Genomic DNA, 27898 nt, shown 5'->3' on the forward strand with positions numbered 1-27898 from the left:
GTTCCCAGAACAGAGAAGCTCTCCTTAGCTGGGGAGCCCATGCTGTAGGCAATGGACACCACTCCCACTTTGCTCCTTGCTGAAACAAGGAGCTTTCCTCTCCTGTGCTCTTGTGTAACAGTTGTTACACAGGACAGGCAGATGATCCTGTACCAAGCTGTTGCCACAGCCAAGAATAAAAGAGAAACATGGGATTCATTTAGCCTAACATCAGCAAGCTCTAAACTGGGCCCCCAGTCAAGAGAAACAGACAGGACTCTGGTCAGGCTTCACCACTGGAGACAGGTTTGCTCACAATGTGATTTATCCAGCCTCTCTTCAACTGGTAGAAAGTCTCTCTCTCTCTTGGCTGTAGAATGACCAAAAATCTTAGATTAGACATCAGCTTTAACATAACCAGAAATTACATAACTAAAGTCTTAATCATTTGATTTCCTCCTGGACACTGCTCCTGTAGCTTTGGAGAACACTTGGAAAAAGAAGTTACAGACTGGGAATGGTCTTACTTGTCAGCCCTCACTGACCCACATTGTACAGCATCCCATTCCCTGTTCTGTAACTCCATTTGTTTGGGTAGGGCCACATCTTTTTGAAACCTTTCCATCTTCCACACTTTGAGGTACTTCTTGCGTTAGGAATATTCCAGCCACCACAGCATGGGTGAAAAATAATGATTTCTGAAAGCAGCTTGAAATTTTTACGGTGTAATATAAGTCAAACTGGTAATTTGCTGGCTGCCATAGCCTTGCACAATGAAGAAGGGAGAGGACACAATCACCTGATAAACACCTATGACTGTGACAATATATTAGTAATAAATAAGAATACAAATAGGCAATATTTGTTATTGAGCTCTTAAGTATATGGGTGGCATAGATTAACAAGGCATGTAAACCTTTTCCCCACTGAGGAGGCAGAGTCAGGCAGTTGTGACAGTGATTTTCTCTTTTATCTTCACCATTTCCCAGTAGTTTAGTGGAGGGACAAGCCCCTCATACACCAGATCCAACCCAATTTATGCCTCACAGAATCATAGAACAGGTTGGAAGGAAACCTTGAAGATCATCCAGTTCCAACTCCCTGCAACAGGCAGGGACACCTTCAACTAGACCAGGTTGCCCAAAGCTCAATCCAGCCTGACCTTGAACACTTCCAGGGATAGGACATCCACAACAGCCTGTCCTTGAACACTTCCAGGGATAGGGCATCCACAGCTTCCCTGGGCATGATCGGGGCAGGTTTCACCTCAGGGTTCTCTGAGGCAGCCAAAGATGTCACTGTCCCCTCTCTCACTGTGCCTGCCATGGCTCTCTGCCCTCACAGGGGGGCTGTGGGGACCCATGGCCCCCACACAGTGGAAGGACACAGAATCAGTCAGGTCAGAAGGGATGAAGCACAGGATTTTGTCCAGACACTTCTGGAACATCTCCAGTGAGGGAGACTCCACACCCTCTCTGGGCAATCTGCTCCAGTGCTCGGTCACTGCCCAGGACAGAAATTCTTCCTCATGTTCAGGTGGAACTGCTGGGCATCAATTTGTGCCCTTTGCCTCTTGTCTTACTGGGTGGCACTACCGAGCAGAGCCGGATCCATCCTCTGACACCCTCCCTTTAGATACTGATAGACATTGATGAGGTCCCATCTCAGTCACCTCTTCCCGAGGCTGATCAGGCCCATCTCCCTCTTTCCTCGCAACTGAGATCCTCCAGACCCTTGACGAACTTCGCAGCTCCAACACACTGGGCTCCGCTCCAGGGACAGCGCAGCCCCTCAGCCCCGGCCACACCGCAGCCGCCTTTCGGCAGGGCAGGCTCCGCTCCCTTCCCTCCCTCACGCCCGGCCCCGAGCGTCGGGACAAAGGCGGCGGTCCCGCCCGGGCGAGGCGGAGCCGGGCCGGGCTGAGCCACCGCCCGGCCGCTTTATCCGCCCGCCGTGGGTGGCGGCCGGCGCAGTGCGCATGAGTTCGGGGCGGTAGCTCGGCGGAGCCCGTGGCGCTGCTCCGACCACCTGCCTGTCCTCCACCGGGGCTCGTTCCGCCCTCGGCAGGGAGAGGTGCGGACCCAAAGCCGGTGAGTGCTGCCCTTTCTTGGGGGTCTCCCCTGGCCCTGCGCGGGCCCTCGGCTGAGGGGTCTTCGCTCCCCCGCTCTCGTCCCCGCCGGCTCTCGGGTCGCTGGCGTGAGGGGGCGAGCTCGCCCCGCTCCGCTCCGCCTGTCCCCCGCTCGGTCTCGCTGCGGGGAGAGGCCGCGGAGCTGCCCGTCCCTGCCAGCCCGCCACGGCAAGGGTTCGGCGTTGCTCTTATTACTCACTAATGGATTTTTAATTATTCTTCCCTCCTGTTCCAAGAGCAGCGGCGGCCGGTGCTCCGTGCGCTGCGCGGGCTCTGGGCGGCGGGCGGGACCGGGTACAGGGACCGGCACAGCCCCGCAGAGAGCTTTGGGCTTGGGTTGGTTTTGGTAGATAGGTGGGGAAGAGAAAAACTATCAGCGAACTGCTGCCCTGCCCTGTGTGAGGATAGGCTTCCCACTACCGAGCTCTTAAAAATTTTTTACCTCTGTGGATTTCTTGTTCTTCCCTACCATGACGTCAAATTTGCTTCTGCTTATCGGCAACTTTAAGGAAATATGTTTAAGTAAAGGTTTCATACCTGTAAAACTTTGACGTGTGCTGTTCCTGCCTGACTGAGGGTGATGAGGAACAGCTGCCTTGTGCCTCCTGTTTGCTTTCCGAGTGTCTGCAATTTAGGGTTTCCACTGGAAAAGCTGTTTGTGCAGACAGTGGCAGATTCCAGTTCAGGATACTTTTTCCCCTTCCTCCTGTCAGGTGCCTTTTCCATCAGGAGCTGGTAAGCATGAGAAGGCTGGTGCTTCTTAAGATCTTAATCTGAGGTGGTTCGGGTGAGGTTTAGTGCGTGTAAAAAGAAAGCACAGCCTTAAAAACACTCCTGGGATTTTCAGTAATCCAGGATCTCAAGGGCATGTTTCCTGAATAGTTTTTGTTTTTAGTGTGGCAGCGAGAGGAGGTTGCTGGAAGTGGAGCTCTCTTGTGCTTGGTCCTGTGCATGGGTGTAGCAAGAGATGAGATTCCTGTGGTAACAAGCATGCAGATGAAATAGGAAAGAAATAAGACAGCCTCTTCCGAAATTTTCCAAATATCTTCCAAGGATTTTAAGCTGTAGCAAGTACCAGAAATGTAACAGCAACTTCCTTTCCCCTCCCTTTTTATGAAAGACTTCTTTCTAAACCCTAAAGCATAAGTCTTAGCTTTAAAAGCTTTTGCAATTTCTGGCTTATGCTAATAAAAAGGTATTATTTTAAGACTTTGATACAGATCCTTGATTAGTGCAGCATTGTAGATAGCCTTCCTTGTACAGGCACTACTTTAACACGTTATGATTTGGCTTTTCTCCTTCCTTTACAGGAATTACGGTTGTATAAGGGGGGGGAGCTGATGTTTAAACAATAAAAGGGTAAAAAAATTGTTGCTTGCTTGAGTCTCTAAGAAATGAAGATATTACTTATTTCTCAGAAATTGAATAGATTTTCCCAGCAGTGCCTTTCTTATCAAGGATTTGTTTGCGGGTTTTACTATAGAGAGTGAATGAGTAGAATGAAGTTTTATGACGAGAAGTGCAAGTAATGCCTGGCATTAGGAAGGAGCAGGGAGATTTCTATATTGCATCTCTGTTTTGTCAGTAGTAAAACTCCTCTCCTCCTGTTAGTTATAGCTGCTTTTTCACTGCATGCCTCTGAGAGAAATGTTAACCAAGAATGCTGGCTGACAGATTGCTGGTTGGATATAGTAACTGGAGCAACTCTACTCCTGAGCAGTTGACAAGTCACAGGCTGACTGACCTTCTGAAATACTGGAGCATGAAAATAAATGAGTATATGAATGTGGCTTTCAAAGCCAGCCAGCCAGGCTGTTACTGTTACCAAATCCTCCCTCCTCCTTTTTTTTTTTTTTTTTTAATTAAAAAATAAAAGCAAGTGATTTTAATTTCCAGTATAACTAACTGCTTAAATATATTCTTTTCAATTGGGTGTGTATGGATGATCCCTGTACCAAGTAAAGTCCAGGGCCAAGACTGTACTGTTCTTCATTACCAGTGCTGTTTTCAGCTTTGTTTACCTTGGGCAGGCAGACCTTTATGTACTTACATAGGAATGAAATGTCCAAAATTAGTTAATTTTTAAAGTAAACACCCATGCTTTGTGCTTCAGACGTCCTCTGCTTTCTTCCCCACACCAGCACAGCAGTCACGAAAAGAAACAGAGGAGAGCAGCATGAAATCTACTTGTGAGACTGTGACACAGCTGAACTGGGGCTGAAAATTGTCTTGCTATCCTTAAATGCTGTGTAAAACAGGATTTGGCTCACCATTGCCATGAGTGTAGCAGCAGTTACATAATGAAACCCTAACCCCCAGCAATGCTGCACCTGTAACAAGACAGAAGTCGACTAATTACAGAGGCGTCTGTGCCTGAAATTGTTTATGCACACTTCACGGTTCCAAAGTGTTGGCTGTCACAGATAGCACCACCCTGATGTTAACAGGGGAGATTTAAAAAGAGTAACTTGAAAAGAATGGGACTCTTTCCTTGTTGAAATTTGCATGAGGCAAATTGAAGTCAGAGCAGAGCTCAGCCATCCCCTGGATGTGTTTAAAGCCCCATGCAGGACTGGAGAGGCAGCTCTGGTATCACACGAAGTCCTCCCACTGAGCAGCTGCTGGCCATCAAATCTCACCTGGAGAGTCCCAGTGAGAGCCTTAGCACTGCTCTTAGCTAAGACCTTAATCTACAGAAAGGTAACTGCTTGTCACTAGCTGGAGTTTTGTTTTGAGTTGGGGCAGGAAGCGATGCTGTCACTGAAAATGAGTGGGAAATGGGAGCACTTCAGGGATCTTTGCTGGTTTAATCCACAATGTTGTGTAGGAGCCTTTGCTACTGGCCTTCATTTTGGGCAACAAGGTTCAGCTGATGCTGTTGCTGATGTAGTGAACTGGGAACAGAGTTTATTTGCAAGGGAAAAGGCAAAGATGTGTGGGCACTTCTTTTCCCATCTTGAGGGTGGACCAATGTGCATCATCAAATCCTGCCCTGGTATCCCACCGCCTTGGAAGAAGGAGCATTTCCCAAACACTGCAGGGAGCAGTATGAGGTAGTGCTGAGCTGTGCTCTTGTGCTGCCTTGGTTGGATGTAACAAAGTCCCTGAGCCACAGGGTCTCCAAAGAGTGAAAAGAACCCTAGAAAGACCAGTTCAGAATGAAGCACAGTATGGATTCCTCATTTTCTGGTATCATCAGGCTTGGATTAACGTGGTCAAAGGTGTGACCTTAGGTATTGTTTCTGAGCAAAGCATGATTTGGAGAATTCAGTGTAGTAAATGAATTATTACTTGGGTGATGAAAATGTTGGTTTGTGATTGTTTTCTTTCTTTTTAAGTGGTTGCTACATTTAATTTGAGATCCAATTCACGGAACCATTTAAGTGTGTGATGGAATGTCCTAGTGAAGTCAGACAGATTTCAGTTTTACTGAATTGATGCCTTGCCCATCTAGTTCTTTCCAAAATGTATGTACACAGGATTAGGTATTTCACTGTTGGCAGCTCTCACAAATTCTGCTGCGAGTTGTATGAATGACATTCAGTGTGTTTCTGGAGGCTCCAACTTCCAGATTTAGAGGACTGAGAGAATCTTTGTTCTTAGCTCCAAAACTAACGGATTCTGTAGCTCCCCAGCCTGTAAAGGAAAGTTTGAACTGTCACCAGTGTGCCACAGAAACCAGAAAGTTTAAAACAAAATATTGGGGTTACAAACATTGAATTCTGGGAGACCTGCATGGTTTTTGTCACTCTAATTACTTTGATGTAGTTGCACATCTGTCATGGGCTGCCATGAGAGCCCCCTGAGTTCACACTTGGCTAAATATTGTTCAGTCCCACTTGTCACCTGTTCTGCAAATCAATATTGATGTCCAAGGAAGTGTCTATAAAAATGCTGTTGCCTGTCTCTCATTTAGTAGACCTTACTGTCATGGATTCTTCATGTGTGTATTTTTTTTTTTTTGTTCTTTTTCCATTAATGGTCAGGATTTTTATTTGGGCATACTGTAGTGACAGTCCCCCTCTAAACAAGGGCAGGAATGTTTCTGGGTTACTGGATGTTAAATAGCCATAACTGTTTCCAACCCATGGGATTTTTCATGAGCAGATCAAGACTCTGAATCATACTCAGTGTTATCACAAGCTTCTACACTTATGAAATGGAGAAGAAAAGTCAGAATTTACCCATGTTGGCCAGTTTTGGTTTACTTCTGTTTTGTTTTGTTTCTTTCTATAAGAACAGCTTATAAATTTACTGTCTGATTCTGTGGGATTTTTATGTGTTCAGCAAAACGTCATCAGTTTATCCTGTGTGCTCCTGGAATGAGTCAACTTGCCTGTGAGGTTTGGCCTCTGTAGGCTGTGCTGTTACTTAGTCTATTCTTATCTATTCTTTTACCAGAAAGCTTCACTCTTACTGTATACCACAAGAGTGGGGTTACCCCTAAAGCTCAAGGATTAACTCAGTATTTCACATCCTGAAGGAGGTGAGAAGAATTCACTTGCTGGTAGCCCTGTTCAGAAGGAGGAAATGTGTCCACCAGAAGTAACCATCAGTTGGTTTGGGGGAGTTTGGAGCAGCAGTGGTCAGTGAAGACATGTCATGTGCCAGCTGCTTTTGTTCAGCTCTGGTGTTGTACAGCTGGTTCACAGGTATGTTGCAGGAGCACTTAACACAAGGCAAAATCCAGGAGGGTATTAGACACAAATACCTGACCTGTTTTGGGCAGCCCTGTGGTCTCCTGAGCACAGCATGCAGGAATCTGAATGAATCCCTGCTCTCCTTTGCCTTGTTTTACTGCTCTGCTGCCAACTGAGGCTGATAAAAGTCTCCAGTTTGCTCGTGCACCATCATTTTTATAAAACCCATCCCATGGTAACACTTCTAATGACCACAGAGTGTTTCCAGATATTTTTTCCCAGATGCTTAACTCTCCCAACTCAACCAGCACCATGGAGTGCAAGGTGACTGACAGTGTGTGCATTGCTGTGTCTGTGCACAGCTGACAGATTAAACCAGCCTTGAAGTTCACTGGCCACTTCTGTTTCAGTTGAGTCACTGAGAAAGAGTTGGTTAAGAACAAAGCAAAAGTCTGTGTGATGCTCAGAGTGCAACGAGGCTTAGAAATCTATCTTCAGAAATGTTTCATGCAGAGAGTGTTCTAGAAACTGTATGTATAGTGAAAGGGACAGGCTGATCTTGTGCCCTTTTAAAAATGCATGATAATTTTCTAAAAATTGTCAACTCACCTTAAGTATATTGTGCAGTTAATGGCCTGGTGCTGTCTGCTGACTCTTGGCTCCTGGCTTATGTAGCAGTTGATTTTTAGCATTTAAATGTCTTGCACTTTTGTGGGATTGATCTTTTTGCCTATTAAGCTAGTCTTCAAACAGGATTGTTAATAAAAAATTCTTTCAATCTCCTGCTACTATAGAAACAGTCCCTTGTAAATGCTAACATTGAGCTTCAGTGAAGAAGTAACCTTAGTCAGCAAAACTGTAAAAATATCCTTTTTGAAAGGACAGACCACACCTTATCTTTGATGGGAACTTAATACATTCTCTCTGAATTATTTACCTCTGTCAAAGCAAAATTAAATCTTTGGAGGTGAAATTCTGTGCTAACTTCAGACTCTTTCAATTTCCTCCTTCTACTCTCTGAAAAACACGTATGGTATGTGACTTGTATTGTTTTAAATATCTCATGAAAGCTATCTCTAGTGTAACCAAGAAGTGATCACTTCAGATGATAGAATCACATCTGCCCTAAATGCATTTCTGGTTTAATATCTGGGATCCTCTCTCCAAATAGTACAGTTCCTGTCACACTTCTGTGCTCCTGTGTCAAGATCTGATATTTTTTTATTATTAATCCCTAATGGTACAGGCACACATCTCTTAAGCCAAGCTAAAAAATACCCAGCTACAGTGACTGAACTACAAATCCCATTGTGAGCAACTTTCATATTTAATGCATCTCTGAAGGTCAGGAGGAACAGCTGCCTGTTGTCCTGCTGTTCCTTCTCTCTGAACAAGCAAGCTTACCTTAATTTTGAACCCTGCTTGTTCCCTTGGCAATCCTACTGAAACACGGGGGTCTGGAAATTCACTAGAACCTTGACTATTTCTATCTTAAACTTATAAAGTCTTTCCCTTAATAGAGATGACATACAGAGGGTGAAGGGACTTTAGTGTTAAGCATGGTTAGGAGAGGAATTTGTCTGTAAAACATGCTGTGTGTATTGCAGCAGTGCTGGGCAGCCTCACATCAGCCCTGGCTGCTCTAGACACTGTACAGAGGTGTAGGAGTTTCTCAAAGCATAAAGAACACAGCAAAGGGGAGAAGAAATAATGTATATGAGTGGATTATGATTTTATTGACATGCACCTTTGATGTGGTAAAGGTGATGTAAAAGGTAGAAGGGGAAAAAAATCTTCCCCCACACTTTTTCTGCAGGCTCACAGAGCATTGCACAGCTCTCAAGCTTTTCTGAAATGAGTAAAAGTCCCAAAGAAGCCACAGCTTCTAACACAAAAGCAGGGCCAGTGCTGTAGTGTTTGATGCTGGCTCTTGTGTGGGTGGCTCTCTGAACCAGTTGCACTCAGAGCCTTTAGTCATTGTTCAGGAGCTTTGTGAAACCTCTGAACTGCAGCTCCAGAATGAGTAATGGGAGCTTGCTGGGAGCAGAAGTATTTGTTGTTATTTATAATTCGTGGCTTTAATGTTTGTTGCTGCTGAATCTGGGTGTTCCTGCTGTCCTGAATGCAGATAGCCTACCATGAACTTAGTCCTGGTTAAACTGAGGTATTTCTGTTGGAGAAAGCAGGAAAATACTCTTAAATACTCCTCCCTCAAAATCTGGGCCTCTTGATTTGTTTCATGGTAACATCAATTAATGTCTTCTCCTGGTTAGTCTTTAAATGTGGGTTTTATTTGTGATATCTATTGTAATCTGCAGCAGTGACCTCTCATAATACAGTCCATAAAATGTTCATAGTTTTGAGTGTAGTTCTAGAAATCTCACAGTTGTCTATAGCATTTCTGAGGGACTGAACAAACATGGCATGTTCAGTTTATGTTGGGGACACCTGGATAAAAAAACTTGATGCTGCAACTTAAAATTGCTGAAGAGGAATAACATTTGCCATATGTTGGATGTCAGTAGAAGTACTCACCTCTTGCTGGTCTCTCTTTTCCATCTGAACGTCACCTTGACAATCACAGGATGGAATCTGAAGTCAGTGGGAATTTCCTGTTAATTTCAGCGGTGTCAAGATGCTCTGATAGACCTGCCTTCTAAAAATTAATATATATTTGTTGAAGTGTAGGATTTCAGAGGAGTCAAGATTTTCACTGATAATGTTGGCTTCCAAAAATTCCATATATTTTCTTGTGTGGATGTGCTTGTGTGTGGCTTTTCAGCACCACGGGGTGTGTGGTAGATGGAGCTGCTGCTGTTCCATGCTTGGGCTGCTGCTGTTTTCCTGTTTAGCTTTGTGCAGCAGCTGCCTCAGTGCTCCTGTGCCCGCCTGTCCTGAGGGTTTGAGAACCAGGACCATGAGCATCTCTGGGCACCACTTAAAGCCCATTATCCTGAGGATGCATTGTGTCATTGATAGCTAAAGTTCTTAATAGAAAAAAAGGAAGAACGTTCTTTTTGTGTAGAAGTAAAGCTAAATTTGATCATTAGAACTGATGCTCATAAGAAGGGCTATGAGATGTTTTCTTTGTTGTGGCAGCCCAGTGCTGTGGATTGTGGCTGTGCTTCCAAGCCTGGCTGGGCTGCAGCCTGGCTGCATTGTGCGGGAGCTCTCCCACAGGACACGCTGGTGCTGCGGCACAGGGGAGGCACCTCTGGTAATGTCATCGCCTCTCCTGGGGGGAGGGATCAGCGGGATGGAATTGTTGCTCGCTGTTGGCAGATGTTATCTCACTGCTATGAAACACTAATCAGCTTACCAGAAGGCTCTGGTTTCTCAGCCCTCAGCCCACAGCTGTGGGGAGCAAGGAGAAGTAATCCGATTGAATTGGAAATGCAGGCTTGACTTTGCTTCTCGTGTCGCCTCCTGTGCCATAATAAAGGGAGAAGCACTTGGGAAGCAGGAGCATCTCATTTAATTTGTGCAGTGTCAGGGGAGTGGTGTCCATTTCCCAGCTGGCTGCATTTGGCACCTCAGAGCCAGCTGTTCTGAGGGATGTGTCACTGCTGGCCGTGGCTCACAGGCAGGCTGGGTGCAAGGATGGACTGTTAGCAAGCAAGGCAATTTCTCATTGCAAAGGGTGCTTTAATGTATTGCAGCAAGAAATGAGCTAGGTTCTATGTTGTGCCTACCCCTGCTCATGCTGTTGGTGCACTAAGATGACTTTTGTGTTTGTGTCCTTGAGAATCAAAGAAAAACTTCTGCCAGAGTGTTTTGGGAGATGATGACAATTCAGAGGTTTTGCAGAACTGGGCATTGGGAAAGCTTAAAAAACTGGGGAGTTTTCCTCTAGTGAGTGCTGGTGCATATGTCTGTTTCAGTAAGTGTCTTCCAAATGTACAAGTACTGTTTCTTCATGGCTGAGTGAAATAAAAGCTCTTGAAGCTTTAAAACACAATTTGTAATGCGTTGATGCAAAAATGGCACCAAGTTCTGCTCATGGATCTTTCACCAGAAGCAGGTGGCATAGAGCTGCTTCAGTAGCACGAGTTCACTGCAGCAGTGTTAGGAAATGAATGGAGTTCTGTTGTCCTCATGTGATCCCATAAATAGAATTCTTGTTTAAAACCAAATAAAGATAAAAGTACTTGAGCTGTGCCAGTTGGTATCTCAGTCAGTGGGATTTTATTACTGTTAATGATGTGCCATAATGGAAAACACAAACTGAATTTGTAGGACAAGGATATATGCAGGATCCTTGCTTCCAACTGTCCATAGACATCTGGTTTGGAAGCACAAGAGATGGGGTACAGAACCTTTCTATGTTGAATTTTAGTAATCTTTTTGATCAAACCCAGTGTTTTAAAAGAGGCCCATAAAGCAGTAGACATGTTTCAGGACATAAAGATATGCCCTTCATTAACTTGTGTGGGATTTTTTTTACCATTTATTTTCCATTCCTTTTCAGGTGTTTAAAGCAGCAGATTTAACCCCATGCCACATTGTTCTCTGTTTTCAGACATGAATAAAGCGAGCAGCCCCACGTAACACACCCATGGCATCTGTGCTGTGTTGGGATCCATAGGTCAAGAAGGTGTGATGCCTAGGAATCTCCTGGTGGATCCTCCTGAAATGGCATCTGAAACCTCTCCAGAGCACACTCATGGGAGCATGGAAAGGGCTGGCACTGTGGAGAACCATGGCAGCCAAGCTAGGTGCAGGAATCTTACCTTGGTAAGTGTTTAATGAGCCTTGTGCTTAGTGATACAGATTACATTAATAGCTCTGTCCCACATCACACCATTTTTGTGTTATTAAGATTGATTTCTGCCATTTCTAATCCTAAGTGGTTGCTGGTGTTGTCTCAGTTGTTAAACTCAAAGGCCAGAAATAACTCCTCAGCTTTGGTACAACAGCTTGTTATTCTGGTCTGATTGTCTCTGAGTGCTTCTCTCCAGCCCTTCCTCCCAGAGAACCAGGAATGGCAGTAAGGGCTGCTCTGCCCTTGCTTTCTTAAACAGCTCATAAAGAAACTTAAGGATAGTGGTGGTTCTACACACTGCCTTTGCTTAATCTCTTTGTTGACACTCCTGAATAAAGGTCTCATCTTATTCCACCTTAATTAGATGAGTAACAAATATGTCACCATAAACAAAGCTTAGTGAGTATGAGTGTGTGGCCATTTCAATTGTGAGTGAGTAACTGAGGGAGTAGGATGCACTTCTGCATTCTTCCCAATTAGCAGGGTGAATCAGGAGGGAACTCAACAGTACACTGTGTACTGACAGGCTAAGCCTAGAAAGTGCAGGTATGGCTCCTTCAATATTTTTTTTATCATCCCAAGCATTTGAAAAACATCCATTTTTAATTGAGGGAAGAGCACACTGGTAAACACACTTGCTTGGAAATTTGAATATCTGTCTTGCCTGAATTAGGCTTTTTGTCTCCTTCCCTTTGCCCTCCCAGATAATTTTCTTTTAACATGGTAGTTTTCTGTGAAAAAGTGGCAAAACCTGTATTTATCTGTATACCTCAGACACACTCATGGTTTTGTGCTACTTTGTGAGCTTTCTGGCACCTGGAGGCAATTCAAATGCAGGTCCTTTTTTTGTTGTTTCTACTGAAAATACTTACTGTTAGTATGACACTGTATCCTTCAGCTTGTGTTGCTAGTTAAAACACAAAACAAGTGTGATGAAATTTAGTTCCTTACCTGTTTCTGATCTGTTCTAGAAAAAAGTTGTGAAGGGTCAGGATAGGAGAAGTACACAATTTGGCCTCAAAGTTAGTGTATGTTGTTTGTTTTATAAAAGCTGGTTGAATTTTAGAGAATTACAGTGGAAGTAATACTTTGCTAGAGAATTACAACTTAATTTTACACAGAATTGCAAGTTAATTTTGCTTATTGCTCTACCACTAGTTTCCAGCTTAACAGGTAATAGTCAATCATATTTCCTAGGGTTTTATTCTTAGCAGGCATGAAACTAGACATTTGAAAAAATCAGTATTGAATAAGAAAGCCATGTATAAATCAGTCTGTACAGTCTCATTCCAGGTCTGCTGTGTCAGAAAATGACATCAATTCCCTTAGTCCAAGATCCTAGATCCTGCCATGTGATAACCCATGGGATGATGCATCAGCTAGATTTGGAATCCCTTCCTACTCTGTAATGCAGTAATTTATAGATGGAGTAAAAGTTAGCTGTAGGCTTAGGCAATTCCCATCAGACCTGGGAATCAGCAGTTCACAGAGCCTTTCATTTGTCTTCAGTTTGTGCATGAAGACAGTGAATTGTGCACCCACAAATTTGATTGGGATGCCACAGATCCCCTTTATGATTTTTCTTCCAGCAGTGTAGCAGGTGGCATGTCCAATAAGGCTGGCAACTGGCATGTGTGGAGTAACAGGCTGGACAATATGACCTCTTCAATGCAGGCATAATTTCAGTTTCTGAATTTGAGAATTGGTCTGTGTTAAACTGAACATGAAGGAAATTCTGCCTAATTGCTGGAACATGCTTCTGGAGAAATTATCCTCTTGCTTCAGTAGTTTTGTTATAAAAGTTCAGATGATGCAGCAGCTTTGATGGCCTAGTGAGAAGAAAGGGGTAGACAACTTTGTGTAGACAAAGAATTTCTATTATGCCAGTTCTGAGAAAAGTGGGGAAATATTTTCAGGCACACTGGACCTTCACTAAACCCTGAAACACGAGCAACTAAAGACCTAACTGCCTCTTCATTCATCACTTTCCTGGGCCTGTTCTCCTAGAGACACGGCAAGAAAGGTCAGGGTTGGTTTTGATATTTTGGGTTTTTGTAATGGCATTGCAAAGGAAAGAAGTGTGCCAGTGCTTCTTATGACAGGCCCATAGTGCTGCAGGTTTCTTCCTACTTGGTTGTGAAAAACCAGGCTCTTAAGCTTCTCAGTGTCAGACTGCAATGGTTACTAAATATAACCTTTGTATTGCATCTGTGGAATTCAAACAAGCCCAGGGATGTGATAATGGGGACAAACACTTGGACTGGCTTTAGCCTTTGCTGACTGCTCACAGCTGGTTTGGCTGACTCCTGGCTGGTCCTGCATCCTGTGTGTCTGTGCTGGCACTGCTTGCTGGGAACTGGTTGTCAATTTAGGCATGACCAGGAGTTGGACATCAATTGTCATGTGCTGAAAAGGTCTTAAAATTCTGTATGTGGGATCCCTCCCAGTCAGCTGTTGTCTCTTCAGTTTAATTTTGCCAGGTTTCTCAGCTTCTCTTACCTATATACTGATGCTTCCAGTTATCTTTGACAACTGCAGGCCTCTAAGCCAAATTAATTTTTTTAAATGGAAAGCAAAATGCTGCCTTGATTTCATGAGTATTTCCATAGCAATTACAGATGTTTGGGTCTGGACTTACTCTGCCAAATCTGTCACAGCAGGTTGAGTTGAGATGGGAGAAATGTATGCCTTGATATCTTCATCTCACATGAACATTAGTAGCCATAAAAGCTGTTATATATGAGGCCTAATTTGCACACATATTTTGGCTTCTTTGTTAAAAAAAGGTATCCACACATCTGCTTGAGAGAAGTGTTCTCCCAATGCATGGAATCAGTTGCACTTACCCAAGGGTGAGGGCAAACAAAAACACTGTGCTTGGCCATTCTAGCTTCCAAAACCCAGTCTGTAATGACACTGCCAGACACGTGTATAAGAATTAACTTGCCATGAAATACAGTTGCAGCAATTTAGGAACACTTAATTCAAAGCTAAAACTAGGTCTTGGGGTTTTTTGGAAGCAATTTGCCTTGTTGCATTGACTGAATAGGCACAGACCAGCTTCTTAAAGCCAATCCTTCTCTCAGTGCTTGTCTCTGGTAATGGGACTGGGTGTCTGTTCTCAGCCATGAGTAACTGCTTTGGTTTCTAAGTGTGAATGATGTGCTAGGACAGCTGTGCTACCTGTGAGAGCCATGGCAGAGGTGCTGCTTGTACCTGAAGTGAGCTGTGCTAATTGGAACTGCACTAATAATGTGCACTAAGCTGTGTCAGTGCCTCAGATCTGTTGCTACAACTTCAGTACTTTACCTTCTGTATCTGAGCATGTTTTACTGAGTGGTGGCTTTGAGGGATAGTGAGTTCTTGTTATTCTTGGTGGATCACACTGTGTTTTATATTTTGTTTTTTTGGCTTTGGATCAGACAGATCCTTGGTTAATGCCACAGTTCACCTCCACTCTTTTTGGGGCAGTGGTGACCTCCAGAATTTGTTCAAGTGACTATTTCATTTGATCTCTAATCAAATGGCTTAAACTGGGAGAGGCCATGACTCTGAAGAGATTTTGCTTGTTCTGATTGTTATTTCTTCAAACAAGCTTCCTCTCTGACTCTAGCAAGACTTCATAGCCAGTCACTGGAGATGGTTTGTCACCCCTGGATCCCTTGTGTAGTACAGGTGACATTCTGAACATAGACATGAGGAGCAGCTATGCTGTGAGTAGTCTGAGCTGGCTCAGTGTTTTGTTTCACACCCTCAGCCATTTAACTCAGGGGTGACCTGGTTGTTTTGTAGTTATGGTGTCTCTTGTAGGCTAAAAATTTGTTGTTATGATCTTTATCCTTTTTGGATCAGTACAGATAATTCAGATGCAACAGACCTGGCATTCTGGTGCACCATGTTGGTATCTCTTTGCCTCAACCTCCCTGAAGAGAATCCATTGGGAATCCAGTGTGGATTTAGGGGTTCTGGAAAAGGACAGATCATATCTGTTAGCCCACTACCACCTTTTTTCCTCACAATTTCAGTGAGTGTTGTCATGCTGAGCTGCACTTCAGGTACATTGAAGGGAATGTCCTGAGAAAGACTCCTGTTGTATAATTGGTTTTTTCCTCCTTGACACTGATACTCCACAGGCTTTACTGTACTGCAAGACCTTTCACCGTGTCCAAGGGCTTTGCCAAATAACAATACACAAAAAATGAGAAGAATTTTTGACTGTTTGCTTTGTATGGCTACAGCTGCCTTGGGGCAGGTGGAAGCCATTCCTGACAGGGTGTGGAGGGAGCTATGCTGTGTTTCAGCCACTTAAAGCTGGTGTTAGTGTGAGCTGGAAGCAGTGTGCCTTGGGAAAATAAGAGCCTGACTCCTAGCAAGGAATGATCTTGCTGTAAAATATGCCAGTGAGAATGCAGATCCTGAAGGCAGTTTGGGCTCTGTACACAAAGTTTATCATTGTGCTTCAAAGCAGGATCTGGTAGCTAGAGATTATTGTAGGAGGTGGGCAAATCTGCTTTTTAAACCTTGCTGATAGACATTCCTAGGCTTCCAGAGTGTTTTCTTTGTATATTCCACTACTTTTCACTGAATACTTGCATTAAAGTTTCTGTCATGTGAAAGTTAACTTCTACTTGTCTCACCTTCAGTGAATGTAGAGAAGATTTGTTGCAATTATATGGGTGGTCAACTTTTTATATCTTAAAATACCCTCAGGGACACAGGGCTGCATCTGCCCACCCCCATTCATTCTCCCCTGTTTTCATGTAACATGCTCCATTATTTGAGCCTTCCTGTGCAGTTAAGCTCACAGCACTCCGTGCTTTGTTCTGGACTCTGTCCAGCTTGGCTGCATCCTTTCCAAAGTTCAGCAACTGAGTCTGGACTCTGTGTTCCGAATGAGGATGTGCTGTCATGTCATCACCCTGGTTAATATGTCCCAGAATGAGATCTGCATCCCTCAACAGCGGATTTTTTTCCCTCTTTGTGGCACTTAAACTGACAAACTCACAGATTGCCCAGGTACCTTGCAGTAACTTCATCTCAGCATCATTTTTTTGTTCATCTGTGGGTTCATTGTTGGGGGCTGTGTCATAAAGGTTTCAAATCAAGGGATGTGACATCTTGTGCTTGCACCTATTGGTCAGGTCAAGAACGCTCTCTTGAGAAATGAGCTTGGTGTGAAATTATTGATGTTTTTATAAAAATTTAGTGGCTTTTGCCTGAAGTGTCTCCCCATTTTTTTCAATGTTGTTCTAACAACTTCTTTTCTCCTTTAATTTCTATAGGCTGATCAGGCTAATTTTGTTTATCAAAGGGATGTCTTCAGAGTTTAAGTAGATATTCAGCTTGCTTTCTTTAAAAGTAGGTTAGCAGTAATTTAGTCAGTTTATGACTTTAGCTCATCTAATTTATCTTTTAAGTACTTGTGGATAATTTGTTTCCTCACTTAGGACCTATTGATTATATGCTTTGCTGCCTCTCATGAAGCACACAGTACAATTATCCTCATAAACTGAAGAAAACAACACTCAATATTATAGTCTTCTTCACCAAATGGAATGGTATTATCAAAACCATCAGATAGTGGGTTGTAGAGGAAGCACTTTTTGACACAGCACACAATTACACTCTGGAACTCCCTGCCACAGAATGCTGTGCATGCCAGTCATTTCCATGGCTCAAACAATAAGACAAATTCATGCTAGAAAAGCTCATTAAGGGCTATTAAATACACAGATGCCAGTGCATCTGGGAAATCTTTAAGCCATGTGTTGCTGGAAACTGGAAGGATTTGGGGGAAGGAAAAATATACCCATAAAATATACAGCAACACCTCCCACAACCTCCTGTGTGCTCATAGCTGCTGGAGGCTGCTGAGCTAAATGGGATTTTGGTGTGATTCTGTCTAGTAGCTCATGTTCTCAGCTGTAACTCACATGCTTCCAGCTGCAGTAACAGCACTACAATCCATTCCAATTCCCTTTCCTGTAAATCCAGTCAGAGGTGCTTGACTTCTTCTGTGCTAAAGCTTTTTTGTGTGTTCTGGTACAACCCCTGCACGCAGGGCTTTCCTTTTCACCCCTTCTGACAAGCAGAACTGCCTTGTTACTCGCAGACTGTGGCCCAAGTGGTGCTGCAAGTCCTTTGTACTGCACCTTAGAATAGTTTGCTCCCTTCATGGTTCTTTTGAGAAGTACCCAGTCCCTTCCTTCTCATGGAATTGTACCTATTAATTCTTCAGTGCTGTCAAGTGATTGATAAATCAGTTGAATCTGCCATTCTCCTGGTATTTTGGTAATTGAAGTGTGGTTCCTTAGCAGGTTTTAGAAGATTTTTTTTAAGCACTGCAAATGTCTTGGGATTTCCTGTGGTTTTCTGTTTCTGTCAAAGCTGTGCTGGTCTTAGGATTTTAGATCTGGATGTGATGTTCAGGATTTCTTCAGATGTGTATGAAAAATTGTGAGTCTCTGGATATTAAGTTAGGTAGGAAAGGAATAAATTAATCTTTTCTATGAAATAGATTCTATTCCTCTTTTCTTTCTCTTATTTCTTTATTTTTCCTCTTTTATAACAAACAGTGTTTTAACAGACTCTTTCCTGTTTGGCATAAGCAGGAAATGTTTGGCTGCAGAGAGATCTAAAATATTAATGCCAGCTGAGCATACTCAGCTATTTCAGCTGTTTTCATCCCAAATTTCTTCTGTCTGAGCAATCCTTTTAATCCTCCTAATTTAATGTAATTTTAAGCTGAAGCACAATATTCAAGTTTCAAATTCAGGCTGTCTTTTGACAGTAGGTTTAAAGTTTATAGTGGTAGGTGTATGTGAGATTTAGTTTAGGGAGATGTGTTTGTGTATCAAGAGTAGGGAGTAGATGGAAACTATGAGGTGAATAACTCAAGTAGCTGAAAAGACTTTTCATCTATTAAAAAGCACAGCTTCATTAAGAAAAAAAGGAGGCCTGGAAAACCAGCCTGGAAAGAATATTAACTGTTCCAGTACTTGGAATATATGGAAAATTGCAAATAGACTGGGTAGCCTTAGTTAAAACTGGCACCTTTAAGTTACCAAAATTCCTCCCATCTTTCAGGAGGCTTTGCTATAGTACATGTAATACAGGTGGGAATAAAGCAAGTCACTGCTTGCTTTACATCTCTGAGCTCCTTTGGTTTGACCAGCCTGAGTAGGTTTGTTTTTTCCACTGTGATTTTGTGTCTAAAATGGGATTGTTTCCTTGGCTAGCAAACTGAAACACATCTGGCCTGAGGGAGTTTCTATCCAGACTGGATGCCAGTGCAGTGCCCTCACCTAACACTGCCTGTTCTCCAGAGCTGTTGGCTTTGGTGTTGTTGTTTTGTTTTGTTTTTTCTGATGAAATGTGACATTGGTCATCTTGAAGGGAGACTGCATGGGGAAACAGATTGAAGTGCTAACAGAGATGAAATTGGCCTTTCACATCTTGGTATGCTATTTATTACAAATGTGTTTGCAAAGGGATGGTTACTCAATTTAGATCCTTTACCTAAAGGGACACAGCAGGATCCATGAGAGATGGTTAAATCAGGCAAAATTCTCCTGCAAGTCTTACCTGTCATGGAAAAATGTTCAGCCTTGCAGCACAGAAAAGGATGCAAGGAAGTGCATTGGGAAGTCTTTGCTTCCTTGCTTTATTCTTTGCTCAGCTCTTGATGAAACAAATTAAACTAATGTGGGAGCAGTTCTTTTAGGTGCACACACTAATTCCTGTACCACACTCTGGATTTGTTGCCTCTATGAACTTCTCAAACACAACTCCCTCTTCTTTTCCTTTGCCTTGTAAGTCTGGCTCTTGCAATGAGCTCACCCTCAACAAAGGCTCCTGGAGTCCTGCTCAGCTCCAGCTCAGGGCTGCCCAGCCAGGGCTCCTTTCCTGTCATTCTCTCGCCTGCTAGACATAGCAGCCCTGTGAGTATTTGGGTGGGGAAGGAAGGAGATTGCAACATCCATTAAGGAAAAAAAAAACACACACACAAAAAAACCTAAAAAAAAAAAACCAAAAAGGGAAGGCTTGTCTGTCTCTTGCTTTTCAAGTGCAGCTGTAAAACTTTGCTTGGCCTTTGAAACCTGCCATGTGGTGGGTGCGAGCTGAGAACTACGTCAGCCTTTGAAGTTCATCTTTTAAACCAGCACTGGCAAATGGCCTCCAAATTTTAGCTTTTGTAGCAGTTTTGCTGCAAGATGGAATAATTTACTTACTCTGACAGTGCACTGTGGATATTAAGACTAAATTAGAAATAACCACACCTCTGTACATCTTTCCCTCCCACCAAATGTACCATTGGCCACACAGGCTAAGAGCCTCAAACCATTTATTTTCTCATCTGTAACATTCTGAGTGCTTGGAGATCAACTGCCACTGGGTACAATGCAGCACATTGTATTTCTTAATCTATAGGCATTATTTTGGTACAGAGCTGTGTCATTCTTATTTTTAGTGCTGAGAATGGGGATAAAAGCTTTGTGCAAGGAGTTAACAGGTAGAGCTGCACACAGGTTTTTTTAGTCTAATCTAATGTAAGATGATCTGAACAGGCACGGTGAGTTTGAAGCAAGTTGTGCTGCCCTAGCAAGAACGTGCTACCTCTTGAATATTTGTACTGCATGCCTTTATGTATTTACCTCAATTCTGCCAGCCCTCCACTGAGAAGGAGCCTTTTTACCCTGTCTGCACGTGCAGTGAGGTGTCCTTGGCACTTCTTGCTGAGTTACTGACAGCAAAGTTTCCAGTATGTGCTTGGCAGGGGAGAAATTCAGTCCAGAAAAGGGAAAACCTCACTTGATTTTCAACAATATATACTTGCATTCCAGAGCTTACACAGGGCTCTTGGGAAATGTCTTTCCTGTATCCATTGTCTTAATGCAGTGCCTTTCTTAATCATTCTTTGTCATCTCCAAGCTTCTGGAAAAGTGAGTGTTTCCCAGGGTGGAGGGAAAAGAGAGCATTGCTGCCCAGCCTCACAGAGTGATAATGTGGTAATCAAGTTAATTAATAGCAGTGACTCAGAGAAAATTAAGACTGGATAATCCATGTGATTATTTATCACTTCTGTGGTCTACAGGATTATTTCCTGCTGAAGAAAATAGCCCAAGGCACAGTACTGCTAGGGACAGGTCTTCATATTTGTTCTTGGGTTTTCCTTTCTGTAACTCAAAGGGAAAATCTTTAGAAGTCCTCTCCCTCCTTACTGCTACCTGTAATCTCTCATGTACCTCTGGATAATTTATAGTTTGTAGTGGCAGAGACATTTCTCAGCTCCAGCATTGCTTCTAGAAGTTAAGTCACCCTTTGGGATTGAGCAAAAAGGGAATCAGAAACCCCCATTTCTGGGGCTGTCCTGAGTGCACCTTTCCCTCTCATGTTGTTCCCCAAGTCCCTGAATGTGACACAGAACACAGTTTGCCCCAGTTTGGAAATCAGAAGAAGCCATCCTAACCCCTGCAAAGGCACAGGTGTGTGTAGGGATTTTTATATTGACTTTTTATTTTTTTAGTAGCTCTTATGACTTTTACGATCTTTTAATAATTTGCTCTGTACAACTCAAATGAAGATTTCTTTGCTGAACTAAAGGATGTAATGGCAATTGCTGCTGGTTTGGTTTTTAATTTTTTTTTTTCCTCTAGCATTGTAATGTCTAAATGTCTCTTTGGGAAGGTGTCAATCTTTGTTTGTTTTCTTTGTTCCCCATAGGATGATGAAAGTTTGAAATACTTAACTCATGAAGAGCAGGATGTTCTCATGTTCTTTGAGGAAACCATAGATGCCTTAGAAGATGACTTGGAGGAGATGGCCCTGCGTGACAGTGGCATCCACTGTCAGTCCCCAAGGTCCACAGAGGAAAATGTGTCCAGTCATTCAGAGACTGAAGATATCATTGACTTGGTGCAGTCAACACCTGAGGGCAGTGACCATGAGGGCCCTTCCAGCAGAGACACAGAACCAGGTATTGGGTTTCTTGTGAGTGTGGGTTTTCCCTTTGATCCAGCCCTGACCTATTCCAGTTCTCTGTTCAAAGTGTTTAAGAAATTCTGTACTTTCCTTACTACCTCAAAATAAATTTGTTACTCATAAGGAGCTCTAAAGACTGTGATTTTAATTTGCCTTGGGGTTTTTGAAATTCTTGCTGCAACTTAACTTTTTTTTTATAATTTTTCCTTTTCCCTGATGGGGGTCATGCATCTGGTGAAGTTGTTGGGTTGCTGTCTCAATCCTCTGCCTGGGACTGAGTTGTCACTGTTGTGCACAATCATTGCAACAAGGCAGACTGTATTCACCAACCTGCACATGCTCTGCTCTTCCCCAAGACTTTTTAAGATTTTTCCCAGGAGTTTTAAGATAGCAGATTGTTTTCAGTGTTACTCTGTGTGGCACTGAAAGGCATACGATCCTATCAGTGAGTTTGTGACAAGGTAGCATATGGCACGTTGTTTCTGTCACCCCTAGTGTGTGTTCTCTCTGTGTTTGGACAATGAATCTATCAGTGGGACATAATTTGTCCTCTCCTGGCTGTTTTAATAAAAAATAAGAACTGCAGAACTCTTGAGAAAGAGCAGCCATTGAAGCACAGTGAAGCAACACAGACTGTGAGTGAAAGGCAGAGAGAGGGCTGGGATAGTGACATATTGTAAACGTGGTGATTTGAGCTATGGCATTGCCTAAGAGATGCCATTGCTGGGATTTCTCTTAGAGTTTCTTCTGGCTCAGTGGGCTGAGATTGAGTTAGAAAAGTAGGGAGGGGGAGAAATGTTAAAAGAAGCATTTTAGCTTGCATTCTGCTCTATGTGAAGAGTTAACGACATCTCTGCTGCTTTGCCTTTTAGTGTTGGATGCGCCTGGGAGAGCCCAGAGCCCTCAGCCGGCTGTACCTGCTGACCTTCCTCCACACCCCCCTGCACCACCCCCAGCGGTGTCCGAGAGCCTTCCTCTTCCTCCTCCACCCCCTGCTGCAGTGCAGCACCCGAAGCTGCTCCGCTCTGTGCCCACTCCTCTCATCGTGGCCCAGCAGATGTCGGAGCAGCAGCAGGGGGAGAGCCGGGCGCGCTTCCCAGGCGCAGGGAATCCCGACAGGAGGAAAGCCCCGGTGGCCAACGGTGAACATTGGCCAGCGGCCAAGCACCCTCCTGCCCCCGCCCCCAAGCTGCACCGCTTCCCAAGCAACATCAACATAACAAATGTCAGCGGCAGGGAGTTCAGCGAGACCATTTCCAAAGCGGCGGTGAACGTGCAGGAGCGGCGGGCTCAGGTGCTGGCCAACATCAATGGGGGAGCTCTTCCGGCAGCTGAACTGGAGGAGAGGCTGCACAAAAGCGATTTCTTGTCACGGAACAGAAGTTCTTCCCTACGGGATCTCTCCTCTGAGCAAACTCGCTACGAAGCCCTGACAAAACTCGGCCTAGTCAAGGGAAAGCCAGCTCAGGACCAAGTGGACCATGCCCCCAGCACTCAGCAGCCTGATGTGCAGCCCAAGCAGCCAGAGGCTGTTACCAATGGATACCAAAACATCAATGAGATGTTAAAAAGCGAGCCCAGCCCTTTCCTTCCTATGGGCAAAACTGTAACAATCAGACCAGAGGTGGCTCTTGCCACTAACAAAGTCAGCAGCCCACAGCAGAGCACAGAAAAAAGTTGCAGTGATTATAAACAAGCTGGTGTAAGCCTGGACATGAGGAGGAGGTCGGGTTCTCTGCCCAGACCTCCAGGGTTTCGATCCCAAGGGATAACGGTGAAGTTTTCCGGCCGTGGCTCCACTGAAGAAGCCAGGAGAGAGGCACTCAGGAAACTGGGACTGCTGAAAGAGACTGCCTAACACGGATGGCAATGTTGTGGCAGCAGGGGGAAAGTCATAGCATGGCTTTGTGCTGGAACACTCCCAGCAGGATTGGGATCAAGTGGATTGGAAGAAAAAAGGGAAAGTTCTCGGCTTCAGGCAAGCCAGGAAGGTATTGGACACTGTGGAATGGCCACTTGTGTTTATCCCAGAAGGACTGGCACCACGCAGGGCCATGAGCAGCAGTGGGGTTTGGCTCTCCTTCCTACAGAGAAACTCATCTGTTGCTCTTTGTGACTGAGAGGAATTTTATTTAATTAATGCTGGACTGTAGCAGGCAGCGTCTCGTTAATGAAGTGTACAGTGCAGTATTGTTGTACATAGCAAACTGAACAGCAAATCTTGCTTTTGCTCTTCTTGAAGCCAAAACAAAGAGCTCCATCTGTCCTGCCCACATGTCTGTCTGTCTGTCCATGGGAGCTCGAGATAATGTCACAGCTGAAATTTCTGACAGTGTGTGACACCCTCCCGTGACTTTTTGTTGTCTGTGTTATCTGGCTTGGCTTCTTGCCCTGCCAGTAGTGGAGTCTTCTGCTCCCTCCCTCTCCCCTTGACTCAGAACCGTGCCCAGGATGGTTTCTGCCCCAACCTTCTCCTGGGCAGAGCAGCCCAAGCTGTGCTGGGTGACTGCCTCACTCTGCTGCTGCTGCTGCCCCTGGAGCTGCCCTCCCCTCCCAGCACCTGCTCCTGTCACACCTGAGTCACCCACGTGCCCAGGGAAAGGCGCCTGGAGAGCCTCAAGGACATGCACTGACAGCCAAAGAGTCTCCTGACAATCTGTGACCCCAGCTGCTCTGTCCCAGGGAGGATCCAACAGCAGAGAAGCCATAGGAACAACTTAACTCTGTACCAAAAGCAGCACCTGTATGTTAAAAGTCTTCTCTTTCATGTTGGGGTTCCTGGGAAGGAGCTGCTACTGATTGAGCAGTAGCTGTACCACACAAATTCTGTTACTTCTAAAACTGTCATTTGGTCTTCCTGTAGTTTGACAGCCCTGATAATCCTCTGCTCACAGCCTTATTTGATTTTGCCCTGCCAATGCATAACAGAAATTACAGCCAAAATTCTTGCAGGCTATGTGGAGTTTCAGGAGAGCTGCACACCTTTCCTGAATGGTCCAAGTTGATGGTATTTTGCCTTTGTTCAATACACAAGCTGGTAAAGATGGTCCCAAAATATATTTTCTGTGTTATTATGTTTTTGGGGTTTTTTTAATACGGCAAAGCTGCCCTTCCATATTGAAACTCCTTCCCTTTTTGTATTACCTGAAAACATCAAGAATAGCCACTTAAAAATCAAATGCCAAACTCTCTGTTTTTTGTTGTTATTCCTTCACATTTGATTTCTCAGTGTTTTGGATTTTTTTTCTAAAGGGAAGAACTGACTTAACTCTCTGCACTTTCTGAAGCCTCGACCAAGGCACTCCTTCTCCAGAGCAGCTGAGCAATAAACCTTGGAGAAGGAGGGGTGGCTGCAGCAGAAACTGACACACCCTTTGGCGAGGAGCATAACTGTGATAAACAAGTTTGTAGTTCTTGTGATAAAGTATTTCAAACTTGCTGAGCTGTACCTGTAAACAAAGCTGTCGTGAAGGAAAAAACCTTTGTGTCATTCTCAACCTGCCTCATAAGTTAAGGGGGTTTTTTTGGTTGTTTGGTTTTTTTTGTTTTGTTTTGTTTTTTGATTTTGTTTTGTTTTGTTTTGTTTTAATTATCTGCTTGCTGCTTAAATTTTTTATTGTGTTGCTACGGTATCTGGCTGGTTCTGTTATGTAGTTCCTCTTTTCAGCGTTTTCACTGGGTAAGTGATCATGTTGCTCATTGTGACAGGCTTGCTATACATAAGCAATCAGTAATTAAAATATGTGGCCGTTCCTGGGCTGGCAGAGCACTTGGGCATGCATAATCCAACGTGAGAGGTGCTGCTGAAGCCAAAAAAGGCTGCTTGTGTGCTGCAGGTAAAGCACATGCTTGTTCTGCCTGGCCCTGAGTCTGCAGTCCCAAATCAAAAACACTGGGAGCACAGAAAATACACCCAAGCACGTGCTGCACTGCAGGCTGACATGTGGATGATGCATCATAATTTATTAACATAACCTGATAAGTAAATTTAAATGTTTCATGGCCTTTGTGCTTTTATATCCTGGTGAAGCAAATTCTTCATTAGGAATGTGAAGTGTGTATGAAGCAATCTCCACATCTAATCATTGCTGCCAGCTCCTCTGGAGTTGTTTACAGCTGAGAGTCCTTGCTAAGCAAACGAGGGGGGAAAAACCCTGACACTGTTTCATTGAAATTCAGTCTAGTTCAATAACTCTGTAATGTCACCCTACTTCAAAATACCCCAGATAGTTAATATCTAAAGTTGCTGTATGCTGAATTAGCTGGGTCATGTTCTCTCCTCCTTTGTGCAGGGCTGTGTCCTCAGCTGGTGGGAAATGAGAGTCAGATCTGCATTAGGGAAAGCAGTTTCTGCCCAGGGAGGACTTGGAACGAGGTATTCATTGTGGCCCTTCATCATAGCAGATAAATTCTTCTCTGTGCCTAAAACTGTAGTGAGTAAAGCCATGTACTAAATGAAGTTAAGTCTAGCTGCTAATAACCTGTATATAAATTCAGCTCTATTTTGTGTATCTTGTTTTGTGTGTATATGTTGCTGTGATTTTACTTTCTTTCCCTTTGTGCTAGAGGTAACTGTCTTGCACAAATCTGATAAATCATCTGTTAAACTAGAATAAACCCAATGAAATGATGGCTGATGGGAGGTGCCATTGTGTTCTTTGCCACCCAGTAGCATGACTCTTTCTTGGAGGACGGAGGTGACTTTTTCTTAATGGCTAATACTGATTTAATAACCTTTCATTTTGCAACTGTGGATGTGTGGGAGCCAGAGCCCAGCCCTGTCATGGCAGGTGCTGCAGGAGGGACAAAAAAAAGGCTGTGTCTGACAGGAGATGTGTATTCTCACTGCTGTGATAGTGTCCTTGCCAGAATGAAGTTCATCCTGAACAGTGTTTGAATTAGACAAAAGCCTCTCTCTCACAATGTTTTGCATTATTAAAATGACCTTTCCAAGAGGAAAATTTTATATGTGAAAGAAGAATCACATCTTTGTTTCCAAGGCTGTTACCATAAGTGAGTGTGGTCCTGCTGAGTGTGGAAATCTTCCTTGTTGCACAGGTCAAAGTTCCCTGTCAGAGAACATCCCTACCCATCCCTTCCACATCTGTTTGCTGCTTTTTTGTCTTTTGAAGGAGGATTTCTGTGTAAGTATTCAGGTGTTGTGAGCATTTGTCCAAACATTGTGTGTCATAAAAGGGAGAATAGAAATCACTCTAGAAAAAAGAAATACTTCCATTTGCTTGAGCTACTTTTCATCCCTGAGGCTGGTTGTGGTGGCAGCCAGGAAGCAGCAGCAGGTGCAGCAGCCTTGTCTCCAGGCTCTGCAGGGCTGCCTCAGGGCTCAGCCATGGCAGGGCAGGTGCCCTCCTGTAATTGTGTCCAGCCCCAGCCTGGAGCCAGAGGCAGAGAATTGAACTCTGCTGGATCTGTCATGACACTTGAAGGAGGTTCCAGTGCCTCACCCGTGCTGGAGGTGAAGCCTCACAGCTGCCCCAGCACCTGCAGCCTTTCAAGTGCCTGCAGCCTGGGGAAGAAGCTTTTGATGTTTTGACTCCTGTTTTATACACACACACATGGAATTTAGCGTCTCCCTTTAGAACAGACATCTTCAGAAAGTGTTATCCCCAGAGGGATCAGGGGAGGCAGGAGGCTGAGGGGAGGTGATGGTTTAACCCAGCAGCTTGGGCAGGTTTGCAGTCTTGTTTGAACTTAGAGCTCTGAGTGTTGTGTAGCTGAAGCCACCACAGTAAAAGTCACAGCCCTTCCTCAGCTGGCTGCTCACGTCCTTCCTGGCACAGGGGAGCCAGGGAAGCACAGCTGAGGCACAGCAGCGCCTGCTCCAGTGGGATTGCTCTGGAGGCAGCTGCAAAGGAAGGGCCTTGGAGCAGAGGCAGCACTGGGACAGCTCAGGGCCATCCCAGACACCCCCAGCTGCCTTTCCATGGCCCCTTCTCCAGCCACTCCTCCCCCAGCCTGGAGGGATCCATGGGCTTGTGTGACCCAAGGGCAGGGCCTGGCACTTGGTGGTGTTGAACCTCATTCCCCTGTGGATCCAGCCTGTCCCAGTCCCTGTGCAGAGCCTTCCTGCCCTCCTGCTGATCAGGCAGACTCCTTGATGCCCCTGTGCAGTCCATCAGTAATGATGTCAAGCAGGGCTGGCCCCAGCACTGAGCCCTGGGGACAGCACAGTGAGCAGATGCCACCTGGGCCCTGCCCAGCCAGGATTAACCCAGCCACAAGAGCCACTGCCCAGCCCTGGGCTGGCAGCTTTTCCCGGAGAGGGATGTGGGAGAGGGTGGCAAAGGCTTTGCTGGAGTGCAGGGAGCCACAGCCTTGCCCTGATCCCCAGGTGGGGTCAGGCAGCCCCTGCCCTTGACAAGGCCCTGCAGGCTGGGCCTGAGCCCGTGG

The 27898-nt window shown here is 44.5% G+C and overlaps 1 protein-coding gene across 1 annotated transcript; it reads left to right on the forward strand.

The window, feature by feature from the left end:
- Positions 1–1934: 1934 nt before the first annotated feature.
- Positions 1935–26125, forward strand: PROSER2 (proline and serine rich 2). Its single transcript, XM_059472191.1, has 4 exons — positions 1935–2069; positions 11267–11481; positions 21233–21485; positions 22363–26125. The coding sequence occupies exons 2-4, from the start codon at positions 11347–11349 to the stop codon at positions 23346–23348; spliced, it is 1374 nt and encodes a 457-aa protein (XP_059328174.1). The 5' UTR covers positions 1935–2069; positions 11267–11346; the 3' UTR covers positions 23349–26125.
- Positions 26126–27898: the final 1773 nt, after the last annotated feature.

Source organism: Ammospiza nelsoni, chromosome 5 (genome assembly GCF_027579445.1).
Source record: "Ammospiza nelsoni isolate bAmmNel1 chromosome 5, bAmmNel1.pri, whole genome shotgun sequence".
NCBI classification, from domain to species: Eukaryota; Metazoa; Chordata; class Aves; order Passeriformes; family Passerellidae; genus Ammospiza; species Ammospiza nelsoni.

Excerpts from the sequence above, each read along its gene's own strand:
- PROSER2 (XM_059472191.1), top strand. The coding sequence starts at position 11,347 with ATGCCTAGGAATCTCCTGGTGGATCCTCCTGAAATGGCATCTGAAACC. Across the intron at positions 11,482-21,232 it reads GGTGCAGGAATCTTACCTTG|GATGATGAAAGTTTGAAATA; the intron begins GTAAGTGTTTAA and ends TGTTCCCCATAG. Across the intron at positions 21,486-22,362 it reads CAGCAGAGACACAGAACCAG|TGTTGGATGCGCCTGGGAGA; the intron begins GTATTGGGTTTC and ends TTTGCCTTTTAG.